Raw genomic sequence first — 17173 nt, 5'->3', positions numbered from 1 at the left:
CTTTGGGTTTCATTAGTTCTTATTCTGATTTCTTTAATTGTGATTTTAGACTGATTGTTTGGGATTGCTCTTCTTTCTTGACATAAGCCTGTATTGCTATGTACTTTCCTCTTAGACTGCCTTCACTGCATCCCACAGGTTTTGGGCTATTGAGTTGTTGTTTTCATTTGTCTTCACATATTTCTTATCTCCATTTTAAATTGTTCATTGGTCCATTGATTATTTAGAAGCATGTTGTTTAGCCTCCATGTGTTTGTAGGATTTTTGTTCTCTTTGAGTAAGTGATTTCTAGTTTCATACCATTGTGGTCTGAGAAGCTGCTTGATAAAATTTCAATTTTTTTGAATTTGAGGGTCTTTTTGTGGGCTAATATGTGATCTCTTCTGAAATACGCTCCATGTACACTTGAGAAGAATGTGTATCCTGCAGCTTTGGATGGATCTGTTAGGTCCATCTGTTCTAATATATTGTTCAATGCCTCTGTTTTCTTACTTATTTTCTGTGTGGTCGAACTGTCCATTAGTGTGAGTGGTGTGTTAATGTCTGCTAAAATGCTCCTGTTGCAGTCTCTTTCCCCCTTTAATTCTGTTAGTATTTGTTTTAATATTTAGGTGCTCTTAAATTGGGTTTGTAGACATAAACATTTATTTATTTATTCATTTTTAATTTTTTATTAAGGTATTATTGATATACACTCTTATGAAGGTTTCACATGAAAAAACAATGTGGTTACTACATTTACCCATATTATCAAGTCCCCACCCATACCCCAATGCAGTCACTGTCCATCAGTGCAGCAAGATGCCACAGATCCATTATGTGCGTTCTCTGTGCTACACTATAAACATTTATTTTTAAACTAGTACATTGGATATTGATTTAAATAGAGGTGAGGATGTGATTTGGCATCATGGAAGGAACATGGACTTTGACCTTCAGTTCAAATTCCAATTTCCTCATTTATTGATGTGAGGTTTTAGGCTAGTCTTTAAGCCTATGTGATTCAGAGACCTCATTTGTAAAATGGAACTAATGATTGCTACCATTCAGGGTGAAGTTTAGAGATGTCTGTAAAGTGCCTAATATAGTGTTTTGTGTATAGCAGCTATATTAAAAGCAATAATAGTAACAACAAGAAATTTTTATAAAGTTAACCATAGAATGGAATTAGTATTTGGATGTTTAGAATCAAAGTACTTCATTATTTTAAAGTTTCACTTATAGATGACAGATTGGAAGTAAGTATGGCACAATCATATGACCTTTTTTTTTATGTTTGTATGAAAGTTGGATTTTATTTTATTTTGCCATGACCTTTTCTTGTTTGTGTTTTACGTGTTAGCTGTTAAAATAGTAGAACTACTTTGTTTCTGATAGAGGTTCAGATAGAATTTGAATCTTGCATTTGATAATTGCTTAAGATTTCCTGTGGTTTTATTGGTTGGTTTAATAAATTTAGTAGGTAAGACAAGATGGTAGGAGAGGTTAACTATGAATATTACCAAGTATTTACTTGTAGGACTCAGCCATTTTCACTGAAATATAACTCTTTATCCCTAAAAAACTGAGCCTGTAAAACTAAATAATTAAAAACATGATGAAATTTTTATCTGGAGAAAATATATAAGATTTCCTTTACCATGAGTCCTTTTATGATTAAGTGAAATTCCATGTAGTCACACCAAAGAATCTGTCAGGTTGTCTTAGATTGTTATAACTGTTTTAGGATTAGAGTATATTTTGCCAGTAGATGTTAACTGTAGCAGTTCCAATTATATTAAATAGAGATTATGAAAAAAATTTTTTTATTTTGGTATCATTAATGTGCAATTACATGAGCAATATTATGGTTACCAGATTCCCCCCATTATCAAGTCCCCCCCACATACCCCATTACAGTCACTGTCCATCAGTGTAGTAAGATGCTATAGAATCACTACTTGTCTTCTCTGTGCTATACTGCCTTCCCTGTGCCCTCCTCCCTATATTATGTGTGCTAATCGTAATGCCCCTTTTTCCCCCTTATCCCTCCCTCCCCACGCATCCTCCCCAGTCCCTTTTCTTTTGGTAACTGTTAGTCCATTCTTGGATTCTGTGAGTCTGCTGCTGTATTGTTCCTTCAGTTTTTGCTTTGTTCTTATACTCCATAGATGTATGAAGTCATTTGATACTTGTCTTTCTCTGCCTGACTTATTTCACTGAGCATAATACCCTCTAGCTCCATCCATGTTGTTGCAAATGGTAGAAGCTGTTTTCTTCTTATGGCTGAATAATATTCCATTGTGTATATGTACCACATCTTCTTTATCCATTCATCTGCTGATGGACACTTAGGTTGCTTCCATTTCTTGGCTATTGTGAATAGTGCTGCAATAAACATAGGGGTGTATATGTCTTTTTGAAACGGGTCTCCTGCACTTTTAGGGTAAATTCCTAGAAGTGGAATTCCTGGGTCAAATGGTATTTCTATGTTTAGTTTTTTGAGGAACCTCCATACTGCTCTCTGCAATGGTTGAACTAATTTACATTCCCACCAGCAGTGTAGGAGGGTTCCCCTTTCTCCACATCCTCACCAGCATTTGTTGCTGTTTGTCTTTTGGTGGTGGATGAAAGTTTTGATTAATATAATAAATATGTTTTTATTAAAATTATTTGAATGTCCTTGCTCATGATGTTTATATATTAGAATTATATATACCTATTTTCATAATTATGTATGTATATCATTTTATTAGGTATGAGAAGAAATTTGAGAATTTAATTATGCTCTTTGCTTTTCAAAAAGATACTTAGTTGAATGGGCTTAAATTTAAGAAATAATTGCATCTTGTTCAAGGAGTTAAATGACTAATGTTTCTGTTCTATGAAATATAAATATAACAATTTGAAGTTAATATCATCAGTAAGTTTCATATTGTCATTAGGTATTTAGGAAGTTAAGTGCCTTTTGAGTTTTCATGTTCATTATTCATATTCACTGTGTAAAACTCAGATCTTATAGAAAACATTTAATAGAAGAATATATATAGTACGTAGAAAGTGAAATATTTCTAACTCTCTTGCCACTTTCTCCATCAGAAACTTGAAGTATGTATTTCTGTTCTTTTTTTTGCGTGGTGGGAAAATGTGTCTTTGTTTTGTTTTTACTCTCTTCATAGCACTGATACATGGTTTTTTTTAACACAAAGGTGGAATAATATGCAGACATTTTGCATCTTGCTTTTTTTCTCTTAATATATATTAGATATTTTTCTATGTTCGTACCTAGAGATATGGTTATTTTTAAAGCAATTTTATACTATTGCTGAAAATTTTTATAGTAACAATGATAAAAAATGACAATTTATTGTGTATTAGACTTTTACAAGAGTAATCTCATTTAAACCTCTGAAAATTCCCAACATATGTAGGCCCTTTATTTTCTCTTTTTACAGGTGAGGAATAAAAACTAAAATTTACAGATATTCCAAGTTCACATAGCTAGGAAGTGCAGGGCAGGAATCATATTGTTGTACTTAGAATTCTTAGGTTGTATCCTAATATTTCTTTGTTACTATGTGGGAGTATTTTAATAGGATAAACTCTTAGAAGTGGAGATGCTGGATCAAGAATATAGCAGTTAAAATTTTAACGGCTAAGTTAACTAGTTATTGTTTGTTAACTCAGAAAAGAGTTATTGTATTAAAATAGTATTGAATATATTCAAAGTTCCCATTTCCCTAAAGCTTGGGCAACAATGGATATAATTTTTTTTTACCTTTATCAATCTGATAAGCAAAAAATAATGTTTCAATGTGCATTTTCTTGATTCTTAGCGTTGAGTAGTCTTTCAGTTGCTTACTATCTATTAATATTTTGAGTTGTTTATTTATGCCTTATTTTTCTTTTGGCTTAATAATTTTTGATTTATATTTAATAGTTCTTTATGTATTATGGATACATGCCTGTTTTCTGTTAGAGATCCTAAAAATAATTTCTCCCAATTTTTTTGTTTGGTTTTTAGCTTTGTTTGTGCTATCTTGTTTTAGTGGTTTTTCATTCTTGTTTAGTCAAATCTTTCAATCTATTTTTTAGGACTTTGAGCCATGCTAACAAAATTATTCCAAGATTAAAATATCTTTTTTGCTCTAATATTTATATATTTATAGTTTTAAAAATCCATCCAAAATTTAGTAAATTGTATCATATTAGGTAGAAATTTTACTGTTTTTCTCATATTACTATCTAGTTGTTCCACTATAACTTTTAATTATCCTTTCCACTCTGATTTATAATACCATTTTTTATCAAATACTAAGTTTCTATAATACCTGGGCATTTTTCTGGAATTTTTATTATGTCTTTATCTGTTTCTGTACCAGAATCCCACTTTTGCTTTTTTGTAGTTTTATAGTATATAGCGTAATACTCCTCTTCATTGTCTTTTCCTTTTAAATATTTCTTAGTTTGTGTTCAATTACATTTCTGGATGAACTAGTCAAGTTTTAAAAAAAATCCTAGAGGCTAAGACATGCATGTAAAGGTGCTCTCTCACTCAAAGAAATTAAAATGAAAGAATTATTTTCAACTATCAGATTGGTAGAAATTAAAAAACTGATATCCAGTACTTGCATGGTGGTAGGAAAACAGCATCTTCTGCTTTGATGGTAGGAGTATAAATTGTTTTAGAGGACGATTTGGTAATTTCCTACCCAAATTAAACTTAGATACTCTTCAGCTTAGGATATATATTTATTTATATTTTTCTTTGCAAAAGTATGTGGAGATAGATGTTCTTCACTGTGGTAGTCTCTATAATAGCAAACAGTAGCATCAATAATAACCTAAAAAAACTGGAAATCATTTCATGTGTAGCTGTATCTGTTAAATTATAGCACATCCCTAGAATGGAATATTCATCTGTTAAAATGGATTAGGTAGATCTGATGTGTTAAGCAAAATATGAAAATTAGAAACATTAAGTGCAATAATTTGTGTGAATAAAAACCTGTTTATATAATTAATATTCTAAATTGTATGAATATTTTTTTCCTTGAAAGGCTTCATAAGAAACTAACAGTAGTTGCTTTTATAGGGAGGAATATTGGTTGAGGAATATTGGTTAGGGAAGACTTTTACTTTTTATTTTAAATCTTTCTGGCCTGTTTGAATTTAATTACAGAAAAGTATCTGCAATCCTAGTATTAGGCTATTTTTTCATGACTAAAAAAATCACAGTGAAATTTTGATTGTTGTTTCATTGACTTTACAGAGTAATACAGAGAGAGTTGACATTTTTGCAATATTGATTATTCCCATTCAAGAATGTCATATTTATATATTCAGATATTTTATGCTTTTCAGTAGTATTTTATAGTCTTCTTTTTGTAATCCTTAACTATTTCTTTATGAATTTGGTTTTCCATATTTTAGCTTAGCTGCTATTGTGAACAGGGTATTTTTTAAAATTAAAATATCATTGATACGCTACCTTATGTTGGTTTCAAATATACAACACAGTGGTTCAACAGTTACCCATATTATTAAATCGTCACCCCCTCTAGTGTGGTCATTATCAATGTAGTAATATGTTACAGAGTCATTAACTGTATTCTCCGTGCGGTACTACTGTCCCCATCACTGACCTATATTGTGATTGTGAATTATTGTGCCCCTTAAGCCGCTTCCTCCTCCCCTCAACCTTCCCCCCGGTGTCTATGAGTCTACTTTGTTCCCTCTGTTTTGCTTTGTTTTTATACTCCACAAATAAGTGAAACCATTTGGTATTTGTCTTTCTCCCCCTGACTTATTTCACTGAGCATAATACTTGCACGTTGTTGCAAATGAGAGGATTTCTTTTCTTTTTATGGGTGGCTGAATAATATTCTATTGTGTATATGTACCACATCTTCTTTATCCATTCCTCTGCAGATGGACATTTAGGTTGTTTCCATATCTTGGCTATTTTAAACAGTGCTGCAGTAAACAAAGGGGAGCATATGTCTTTTTGAATCAGGGATTTTGTTTTCTGTAGGTAAATTCCTAGGAGTGGAATTGCTGGGTCAAATGGTATTTCTATTTTTAGTTTTTGAGGAACCTCCATATTGCTTTTCACAGTGGCTGCACCAGTTGACATCCCCACCAACAGTGTAGGTGGGTTCCCCTTTCTCCACATCCTTGCCAGCATTTGTTATTTCTTGTCTTTTGGATAGTGGCCATCCTAACTGGTGTGAAAAGGATCTTTTTAAATTACATTTTCTGGCTGTATTATTAGTTATATGAAAGCTGTTGATCTTACAAATATATTATATGTCGACATGTTACAGAACTTTTTTAGTTCTAATACTTTTTCCATTGTTACTGGTTTGGGTTTTCTGGATATGCAATCATGTCATTTTTTAGTACTTCAAAACTTTTGTTTCAGATTCCTCAGTTCCTTTTAGATGATTGCTTTGAAAATGGTATACCCTGCCGTATATTTTGTACTCAACCAAGACGATTAGCAGCTATTGCTGTGGCCGAAAGAGTTGCTGCAGAGAGGAAAGAAAAGATTGGGCAAACAATTGGTTACCAGATCCGATTAGAAAGCAGGTAAAGACGATTCTCCTGTCGCCTTTTATTATTCTTAGGAAAGACTAAATATTTGTATTTCACTAAATGTAGGGAATGTGTTAGTTGAAAAGTTAGATGATCATTTTGCTCCAGGTAAGTCTATGACAGGACATTGAGGTTATGTCTTAGTGTGGTTTTGAATAAATAGTTTAAGGAAGAGTAAGGGCCATAGATAAAAATCCCATTTTACAGTTTCATGATCAGGTACAAATTATTTTGCCTCTTGAGCCTTAGTTTTCTCACATATAAAATGGGGCTAATAAAAGCATTAGAGCACAGGTTTGGTGTAGAGTTCATAGTAAGTAATCAATAAATGTTAGTGACTGAATTGATTAGTTTTAGTAGTAGTCGTACCTTCTTGTTAAGTAGTACTATGCTTTGTTCTCAATAGTTTGGATGCAGTAATTCAAAAATCTGATCTCATTTATGATATATTTTTTTCCCAAGTAAAAAATATTTAAGGTCTTAAAAAAATCTATTTATGGTTCTTTTATCAATTAATGAAAGGCTGTTGGTAATAAAAATTTTGTGAGATTGTCAGGCATAAAGTACATATTTCCATAACTTTGTTAAGAAAGCATACATACCAGTGCACTATTAATAACTTTAACGTTTATTGAAGTACATTTGAGACTAGCATTTAATGTGATCATGTTTTAATTACATATAAGATTTGTAATTGTGCACTTTATTTTTATTTTCTAAAAAGGGTTTCTCCAAAGACACTTCTGACATTTTGCACTAATGGGGTATTGCTTCGTACATTGATGGCAGGAGACAGTACATTGTCAACTGTGACACATGTTATTATGGTAAGAATATTGCTGAATTTGCCATAAATAACTCAGATTGCTTAAAATTTAAATATATCATTGTTTTTAGGATAGGGTATAAGTGAGAATCGTTTTGTGTTTTTGAACAGGTTATTATAATAAGAACAGGTTATTATAATATAAGAAGAAGAAGTTACTTCTTATTCCCTATAGTTATTAGAAATAAATGCTTTGTATTAAATAAAGTTATTGCTATCAGGTTTTATGAGGAAAAATAAAATAACTACATAGCTTTTAAATAAGTGCCTTTTGTTTATGAAAATGATACATTTACTTAGAGTTTTCCAGAATGGTGAAAGTTTTCTTTTTTTCTGCCTTAGTCATCTGATTCCTGTTAGCTAACATGTTATTTCCCAGTCTTGGGGCATACTTTATAGTAATTTAACTTCATGGTTAAGCTGCTAAATTAACTAGCTGCTGATCAAGTGAGTCTATGAACTGATCAACTGAGTTATAAATAATTTTAAGCTTTTATCCAGTTTTTGTCTGAGAAAAATTAGGTTAAGTTGTTATAAGCTTGCAATAAGTAGCTTTTAGAAACTTACTAATTTTGTGCAAGGGTTCACCTGAACCATAATGCCAACAGAAGCATATATAAATAGATTTTGCATATATCAAAGTACTTTAAATTAGGCACCACTAATTCAGAATTTATTGTAGTTTGTGTGGTTTTATATTCTGTGAAAGAAAGTGTAGTGCTTTGTTACCCACAACAGGTTGCTAATGTCTGATTATTTCTGAATTCTCCATAAGACAGAATTTTCACTTATTTGCCTTGTCCATATTTAATTTGAATTAGTATAAAACCCAGTAGCTCCACAACTTTAAAGACTTGGTCATCCTTAATGTTTTAATTGTTCCTTGTTCGTTTGTTTGCTTTCTGCAGGATGAAGTACATGAAAGGGATCGATTTAGCGATGTTTTACTTACAAAGTTAAGAGATTTGTTGCAAAAGCACCCAACTTTGAAACTAATTCTTTCTAGTGCTGCGTTGGATATAAATCTTTTTATAAGATATTTTGGAAGTTGTCCAGTAATATATAGTAAGTTAAATTATCAGATTTCTTCGAGGATTTTTAAGAAAGAATGCTTTTTGGCATGATTATGTTTTTTGTAATGGGAATTGGGGAATGTTCTGAAGTAGAGGGCATTCATTTCTGTTTCCTCAGAGGTATACTTAATCAGTTGTTTATAATATCATCCTCTCCTTTTCCATCTACAACTCTCTGGTATTGTGTCGTGAGCCCAGTTCTCTTTATTTTGGCCTGTATTCCCTTTTAAATTCTGTGCTATAGCTTCTCCTTTTTCGCTAGACTCCTTGAAAGAGTAATTGACACTCCCATGTTAACTTCCCATATACTTACGAATATATGCTGCCATGTAATTTTTGTCCTTGTCCTTTAATCGGAACTGTTTTGCCACCAATCTTTGAAACACTATGATATTCCTCTTCAAAAATTGAAAAGGTTGTGTGTGTTCACCTCAGTGGTATAGTGTAAACATATGAAGGAAAAAAGTTCACAATTGCCTCATCCTCTTTTTATTTCATGTCTTACTTTCCTGAAATTACTTGATGTTAAAGCCTAGTGTATATCCTTTCTCAACTGTTTCCATGCTCATGCAACACATGCAAATATATACATCTATTTTGGGTTTACAGAAATTAGGGTTACAAAACAAGCATGTACCTTATACAATAGTTTGCAGTTTACTTTATTCAAATGATAGTACATCATGAACAGTCCTCCAGGTCAGTAGCTCTAGCTGTAGTTCGTTATTTTAAGTGGCTGCATTACTATTTCAATATGCCATGATTTGTTTAACTGTTTCTCTGATGTTTGGACCTGCAGATTGGTTCTAGATCCTCCCTTCCCTCCACCATAAACAGTGCTGTAATGAACATCCTTGTATATATATCCTTATATACTGGTGCTCTTATTTCTAAGGATAGATTCCTGAAAGTGAAATTGTTGAGTAAATGAGTATTTATTTTAATTTTAACAGGTTTTGCCGTTGCACTTTCTCAAAATTATTCACGTTTTTGCAGTGTATGGGGCTGTTGATTTGTGCATTCTTACCAGTATTGTTTTGATACTGATTTAATTGCCAAGCCTACTATTTAAATTTTACGTAAAAATCTTAAATTTTCTCTAGTTATTTCTCATGGTTGCCTCCCACTTTTTTTAATGAAATGCTCAGATCCCATAATTGTTTGGCAGCACTGCCTCCTATGTCTTGTTCTATATTATAAACTGTACTTTTATGATCTCCTTTGTGGGCTTCTCTTCTTTTGCATGGTGCTTAAATACTGGTATTTTTCTAGGATTATTCCCTTGATTCATTTTTTTCCCCTCTTACTTACTCATCTTCCCTTCCACTCTTCCTTTCTTTGTTTTTCCTCCTCTTCTCTACGCTGTACCTTTCTAGGTACCTGGGGATGCATAGTTAGTTTCACTGGAAGCTCCCATTTGTGCCCTTGGCTTCTATTCTCTCTTTATCCCAATGACTCCTGAATCTCTTCTTCCAATTCACACTGTTCTCCAGAGTTTTGGACTTAGATATCTTATAAGCAGTTCACTTCTACTGTGTCCCAAATTGAAAGATGAATCTTTGCTACAGAATCTACTTCTCCTGTGTTGCCTGTTCTGGTTAATCATACCATCAACCTAGTCACCTAAGTCACAAACCTAAAAGTCTTTCTTCTCATAATATTCTTGGATAAGGCACATAAAATGTATACATTTGCTAATTGAAAGCTTGTTTTGGCACCTCACACTTGCCATGTCTAAAACCAAATCCCAACTCCTGCCTTTGCCTCTTTAAACTTTCTTCATTACCTCAGAGAATGATACCATCTCCCCAGTTTTGAAAGCCAGATGTCCAAGAACTGTGGACCCTTCCTTAACATTCCTCCATAGCCAGTCTAGTGCTGAGTTTTGTGAGTTTACTTCCTGACTGTCTCTAGAGTTTGTCTCTTTTCCATTTTTACTATCACCAGTCTCATTCAAGTTATTTTCCTCTTTTTCCTGAACTTGTGGAACAGCTTGTACCTTGTCTATTCCATCCATTCTGTTCTCTTTTAGATCAATTTTCCTACTGCAGCCAGAGTGGTCTTTTTTGAGGTGGAATTCTAATGATGTTGAACACTCTCCTGAGCTTAAAACCCCCTCTCGCACCATATTCCAACTATGGTAGCCCTTTAGTTTCTTGAAAACATCATGCTCTGTCCCACCATAGGGTCTTTGCATGTGCTGCTTTTTCTTCATTGTACACTCTTTCCTTTCCAGGTAGCTCAGCTATTTTGTTTACCCCCTTCTTTTGGTCCTCTTCTTCTCAGTGAGCATACTTTTCTTGACTCAGTCCAATCCCCCCATTATGTACTGTCATGGTATTTTATACTTAGAGAACTTTTCACAACTCTATTTTTACATTTATGTTCTGGGTTATGGGACTAATGTCTGTCTCTTCTGCTAAATTGCTGGCTTCAAGAGGCCAGAAGCTAGTTCTGTTTCTGTTTACAATTTGTATTCCTGGTGCCTAGCATGATGCCAAACACATGATAAGTAGATAATAAACACTGGAAAAAACAAGAAGTGAATGGTTCTGTAAAATAAAGATCTCAGTTATATCTAAAAGGCAATATCATGAGGATCAGTTGACTTAAACTGCTTTTGGATTTTAATCCAAGTTCTCATGTTTTTATTTGATCTATCTCTGAGATACAAAGTGACTAAAAAAATTCCTGTTATTTAGTACAGGGAATACCCTTTGAAGTAAAAGAAATGTTTCTGGAAGACATTTTAAGAACTACTGAATACACAAACAAAGAAATGTTAAAATACAAAAAGGAAAAACAGAGAGGTAAGCTGATTATAAAACAAATATGAATAAAATTACTACTGATATTGATTTTTTGGAGTACTCCAGTCTTATACTTTGTAGGTACAAGGACACTTGAAAGTATTTCTCTCTTGCATATAATTGTGTATTATAAGAGTATTGTCCCAAATGTACTTTTTGCCTTCTGGTTTATGTCCAGAAATGATAACCTATAGAGAGAAATTGAGGGTGGATGCCAGAGTTGAGGAAGTTGAGTGTTTCTGTATCCAGAGATTCAACTGCTGTTTAAAGGGGACAGGAGAGTATGCGCTACCACACATAGGATGTGCCATGTATCATGAGTGTGATACGCTGCAGCATATCTCTGGATGGGAGTGCTGTGAGGAGTGAGAAGAGTAACATGAGTATTAACAGGCTTGTCTTGATACAAATGTCAAAGTTTTCAAATCTTGATATTGTTATGAATTGCATCTGTGCTTTGGATTTAGCATTCATCAAATATACGTCTCTTATCATGAGTTACACTATATCAGAACTTTTGAATTAGGGTTAGATTCTTTTAGTTTACTTTAAACTACATTATTCATGATGGAAGATTTGACTTCAAGCTCTGATTCCTTTGTTTAGTCTATATGACAAATAGCTAAACTTCTTTGGGTTTTGCACTTGAAAAAAAAGTTAGCAATACCTATTAAACAGTGCAGTGCTGAATCACTAGTGCATAAATTGTAGAACACCTACATCTTGAAACTTTTGAAGATGAAAATATTATGTTATTCAGCCATAAAGAAAGAGGTCCTGCCATCTGCAACAACATGGATGGACCTAGAGGGTATTATACTAAGTGAAATAAGTTAGGTGGAGAAAGACAGATATGATTTCACTTATCAGTGGAATCTAAAAAAACAAAACAAAACAAAACAAAATGAACAAAACAGCAGTAGAAGTCTCAGACTGAGAAGGGAGTGGTGGTTACCATGGTGGAGGGGTTGAGGTGGGTGGGAGAGTAATGGGGATAAAGAGGCACAAAAATGTTCAGTCTTAATAAAAGTTGGTCACGGGCTTTGTAGTATAGCATGGAGAATATAGTCAGTGATTCTGGAACATCTTCCAATGGTGACAGATGGTAACTGCACTAGTGGGGGTCATGACTTAATAATATGGGTAACTGGTGAACCACTGTTATGTACTTGAAACCAATATAAGTTTGTATATCAACTATACCTCAATAAAAAAGAAAGAAAAGAGAAAATTGTATGTAACTTGTATCTCAAAGAACTAGCATGGTGTAGACATTCAGTAAATGGTTTTCGGCAAAATGTTATATGAATGTTAGTCATTGATTTTAACAATATTTATTATATGGCTAAAATACTGTTCTTTGAACTATGGCCTTACATAAAAGTAAACTTCTTACTAATAGACGAATAGATGAGGTTTTTAAGCAGTTTCATTTGTCCTTATGGTTTAGCATAGCACATTCTTTTTAGTGTTCCTAATTAATGTTTTAAAAAAGTAACTTCAAAGTAAGGCCAACTTTTAAGTATTTGCAGATTCAGTTAATTTTTAAAGACAGGAATATATTTCAAAAAGCAAAGAAGTTATCTATTTACTCTTTCTTTGATAAATAATTTAGAAGAGAAACAACAAACCACGCTTACGGAATGGTATTCAGCTCAAGAGAATACTTTCAAGCCTGAGTCTCAAAGGCAGAGAACTGTTCCAAGTGTGACTGCAGAGTATGATTTATTAGATGATGGCGGTGATGCTGTCTTCAGTCAGCTGGTAAGACATCACTGGTTTCATACTGATATTTTGAGTGAAGATTGTATAGTTTGAAGAATATCTTATGAGATAATTTTTACTGCATTATTAAAGTGTAGTTCTCTTAGTTTATCATAGACAACACATTTTTCAGAAAAACTTAAAAAAAAAAAAGTAACATCTTTTATTGTTTTATGCTGAATTATATTGCTTGATATTTCATCATCTCAAAAGTTGAAGAACCTATAAGCTAAACAATGTAAGATAAGTTAGGAGAAAATTGAGAAAAGACTTGGTATTAGAGCAAATAGTCAATACCAGCAGTGTTTTCACTATCACTCAGTTGTGTGACTTTATAAAATCAGTTACCCACTGTAGACCTCAGTTTCTTCTTCTTTTCTTTTTATTTTGCTACAAAATTTTTTACCATTGAAATGTTTCATCGAAGCCTTGCTTGCTCATTCTTTGCTCTTCACCCCCACCCCCAGGTGGGGCCACTGCTACCCTGGTTTCCATGCAGTCTTTGAAAACCGGAACTAGATGATTTCCTAGGTCCTTTCTGATCTTTAATTCTGGTTTAGAATTCTTAAAAAGGCATTGGTGATTAGTGTGATGCAGGGACTTTGCATTTTTTGAAACAGAATTTTGAAACTGTTTTGAGCATGAGAAGGTACACAAGGCAGATAAGCTTTCAGTCTTCTAAACTGTTGGACAGTTCCAAAGCATCTAAGTGAACTATGCAAGAGTTTTTCAAAAGTACTTTTAAAGAATATTTACAAATTGCTATTTAGTATTTGGAACATCCGTTTGGTTCAGTGAACAGTATTTTGATATTAAATTAGTGTCTCTTAAAAGCCTGGTTGCACATTAGTATCATCTAAGGAACTTTTACAGCTCTATGGAATCTAGCATCCATCACCAGAAATTCCAGTGTACTTGCTCTGGAGGGGAACCTGGCATCAGTGTTGAAAAGCTCCAGGTGATGGTCCCTGTGATGTGCAGTTGGAAGAGAGAACCACGGATGTACAGGCATATTTAGTAACATTGATTAGAAGCGCTTTTAGTGAGTATTTTGACTGGATCATACTCCTTTGTTGACAAGTCCATTCCCAGATAAAAGATGAGTGTAAGAACAAGATGTAGTATTGTAAGTGATAATGTTTGTGATGAGATGAGAAACATTTATGTCAAAGCTACGCTGTAATACATGGTTAGTAGTTCTTGTGGCCATTATGGCCATCTCACCTTCCTCGCAAATAAAGGTTAAGCTGGTAGGTGATTTATAATCTTTGCTTTTTATTTGAAGACAGAAAAAGATGTGAACTGCCTTGAACCATGGTTAATAAAGGAAATGGATGCTTGTCTTTCTGACATATGGCTACATAAAGATGTTGATGCCTTTGCTCAGGTCTTCCACCTTATTTTAACTGAAAATGTTAGTGGTAAGTCTAATTTAAATTTAAAAATTACTCTTGCAGTTATTTACAGAACTTTCATTAAATGTATGTACTACGTTTTTATTCACAACCAGTAATGAGTGTGTTCTTTTGGACTACTTATCTAGAATGCAAAAATCAGGATCTTCTTATTAGCATAGTAGAATAAATAAATATTATGTTGAATCAGGGATTCTTTTTTTTGGTGGTCGAATGATCCTTTATTGAAAAATTTTCCTTTGTAGTACTTAACTAGCTGAGCATTCCACTATACCACTGTTGATGTCAAGAGGGTAACAGCCATCGGCATTGCAGGCCACAGACTGGGTAGTTCCCAAGATCTCTTTAATGGTTCCAGAAAGTCCTCTAGCATCTGTCAGGCAATGTTTACAATCTCATCAAAAGTGATATTTCTGCTGTGCTTAATGTTTTCCTTCTTCTTTCTGTCTCTTGGCGGTTCCATGAGGGCTTTGATGATCAGGGCAGAGGCAGAAACCACCTTAGTCTAAGCTTATCTTTTCTGAATGGTCAGTTTCACTGCAATACTCAGACCTCTCCAATCACTGGTTGCCCTGGTGATGTCATCACCAACCTTTTTGTGAGACATACCCAGGGGGCCAATCTTGGGGACCAGGGCAGATGTGGCACCAACTTCCCCAGTGGTGCATCTAAGGTTGAATTGGATCTCATCGGGGTTGAATTTAGGCAGCATGGCGGAGGTGGCTGGTGTCAGATGAACCCGGATCATCCAAAGAAAGGATGACCGAAGAAAGTTGCACTTTGGCCTCCTCTGAGCCAAAAGCTGAAAGTTAAATCAGGAATTCTTAACCAGAATAGTTTTATAGAGTCTGTGAATATATGACAGTTATGTGCAGATTGTTTTTATGTATATGTATTCACATTAACGTATTCCCCCGCCACACTCCCGAAGGAGTAACTTGGATTTATGATTTCAAAAAAGGAAAAAAAAGGTTAGTAACTTTGCTCTAGATTTTTCATTTAGTGATTGGAGAATTTTGGCATGTCTTTGGTTACATAAGCTCAAGTTTGATTCACATGTACATGCTTTATGTCATATATGTTTTCACTGATGAGTTATCCTGATTCTGTGAGTTGATATAGTGGATATTGGCCCCAAGAGGTGAGTTTGAGAACCCTGAAGACTTCTGGCAAAAGGCAGAATGAAAGTGAGAAGGTCAATACTGGAAAAGATTTAGATGTCAAGTACTTTAACTCTTTACCTGAACTTTTTAGCATTATTATTATGATAATTATTATTGATTATGCCCTTCTTAATACATGTTCTTCAATTATGATATTCGATGTATTTTCTTTTCTTGCTGGCTGGAACTTCTTGTTTTTCTTGGCAAGATTTTCCTCTTTTTCTTGACCTCTACATATGGAGAGTCCTGGGCCTCAATCCTTAGATTTTCCTTTGATTTACACTTACTCCTTCTATGGATCTCATCTAGTCAAAGCTTTAAATATTTATTTAGAATGACTCCTAATTTTACTTCTCCAGTCCTGACTTCCCCCCGACCTCAGTACACCTAACCACTTGACAACTCCAGTTAGATGTCTGTTAGGGGAATAAAACTGGATATGTCCCAAACACCTTTTGATTCCCTCCTCACCTACCTCTCTCTAGCCTGCTCTTTCCTTAGTTTCCTTAGTCATCATAATCAGTTGTAGACATCTTAAAAAAATCCAAGTACTTGGCCATCCCAGACTTACTGAATCTGAATCTAGAATACTGCCATTCACATGCTAAGGCAACAAAACAAAGTCATCCTCGACTTTGCTCTCACACCCCTCTTACAGTCCATTAGCAAAACCTGTTAGCTTTACCTTCTAGATAAATCTTGAAGCTGACCCCATGTCACTTCTATACTGCTGCCATCCTAGTCCAAGCCAACATTTCTCTCCTGGACTAGCCAGTAGCCTGCTAACTCTTCTCTAGAGAAGATCAGGTAGATCCTTTCAAAAAGGAGCTTGGACCGCGCTTCTTCCCTGCTCTCCAGTCTCCCATGACTTTCACTTACACCTTGAATGAGAATCAAAGTCCTTTTCCTTATTTGGTCTCTGGCTGCCTGCTTGGTCTTATTTTCTGCTACTCTTCCCTTCTTCACTGTGCTTTAGCCACTCTTACCTGCTTGCTGCTCTTTATATACGCTGGCTCATTCCTGCCTTTGGGTCTTTGCTTTTGTTGTTTCCTGTGCCTGGAATGTTGATATGGCCACCATATGGCCACTGCCTACTTCAGGGAGATCTCAGCTGTCACCTTCTCAGAGAGGCCTTTTCTGATCACTTCACTCAAATGGCACCTTTCTGCCACTATTTCTCCTTACCCTGCTCTATTATTCATTATTGTACCTTTATTACCTGACATCTATTTTTTATTTTTTTACTATCTGGGAGTGACTAACCTGAGTGTTTCTCTCTTCTAGTCACTCAGGAAGTAGTGCTTAAGCTGTTGTCAGCGGCTATGGTTATCTGAAGTTTACTGGAGCTGGATGATCTGCATCTAAGAAAGCTCACTCACAAGGCTGTTGGCAAAAGGCCTGAGCAGAAGGTTTCAGTTCCTTGCCATCTGAACCTCTTCATAGGGTTTCCTTTTTCCCAGTATGTGGCAGCTGGTTTCTCCCAAGTGAACGATTTAAAAGAGAGGGAGAAAAAGCAAGCTGGAAGCTTTTATGATCTAATCTATAA

At 34.4% G+C, this 17173-nt stretch overlaps 1 protein-coding gene and 1 pseudogene across 3 annotated transcripts in view; one reads left to right on the top strand and one right to left on the bottom strand.

Moving 5' to 3' along the window:
• Window positions 1-17173, top strand: part of YTHDC2 (YTH N6-methyladenosine RNA binding protein C2) — a 113800-nt gene that overhangs the window by 14800 nt on the left and 81827 nt on the right. For all 3 annotated transcript variants that reach the window (XR_008993386.1, XM_057490788.1, XM_057490789.1), the window contains exons 5-10: window positions 6404-6570; window positions 7301-7403; window positions 8311-8467; window positions 11178-11285; window positions 12901-13049; window positions 14335-14470. Coding sequence is in view for 2 of the 3 variants with exons in the window: in XM_057490788.1 (XP_057346771.1) it covers window positions 6404-6570; window positions 7301-7403; window positions 8311-8467; window positions 11178-11285; window positions 12901-13049; window positions 14335-14470 (820 nt within the window). In the remaining variant the exon portion in view is untranslated. The remainder of the gene's footprint in view (window positions 1-6403; window positions 6571-7300; window positions 7404-8310; window positions 8468-11177; window positions 11286-12900; window positions 13050-14334; window positions 14471-17173) is intronic.
• LOC130680391 (60S ribosomal protein L12-like) lies at window positions 14491-16473 on the bottom strand (annotated as a pseudogene).

Source organism: Manis pentadactyla, chromosome 13 (genome assembly GCF_030020395.1).
Source record: "Manis pentadactyla isolate mManPen7 chromosome 13, mManPen7.hap1, whole genome shotgun sequence".
Taxonomy (NCBI): Eukaryota; Metazoa; Chordata; class Mammalia; order Pholidota; family Manidae; genus Manis; species Manis pentadactyla.
Note: the sequence above shows the minus strand (reverse complement) of the source record. Positions and strands in the feature narration are given on the sequence as shown.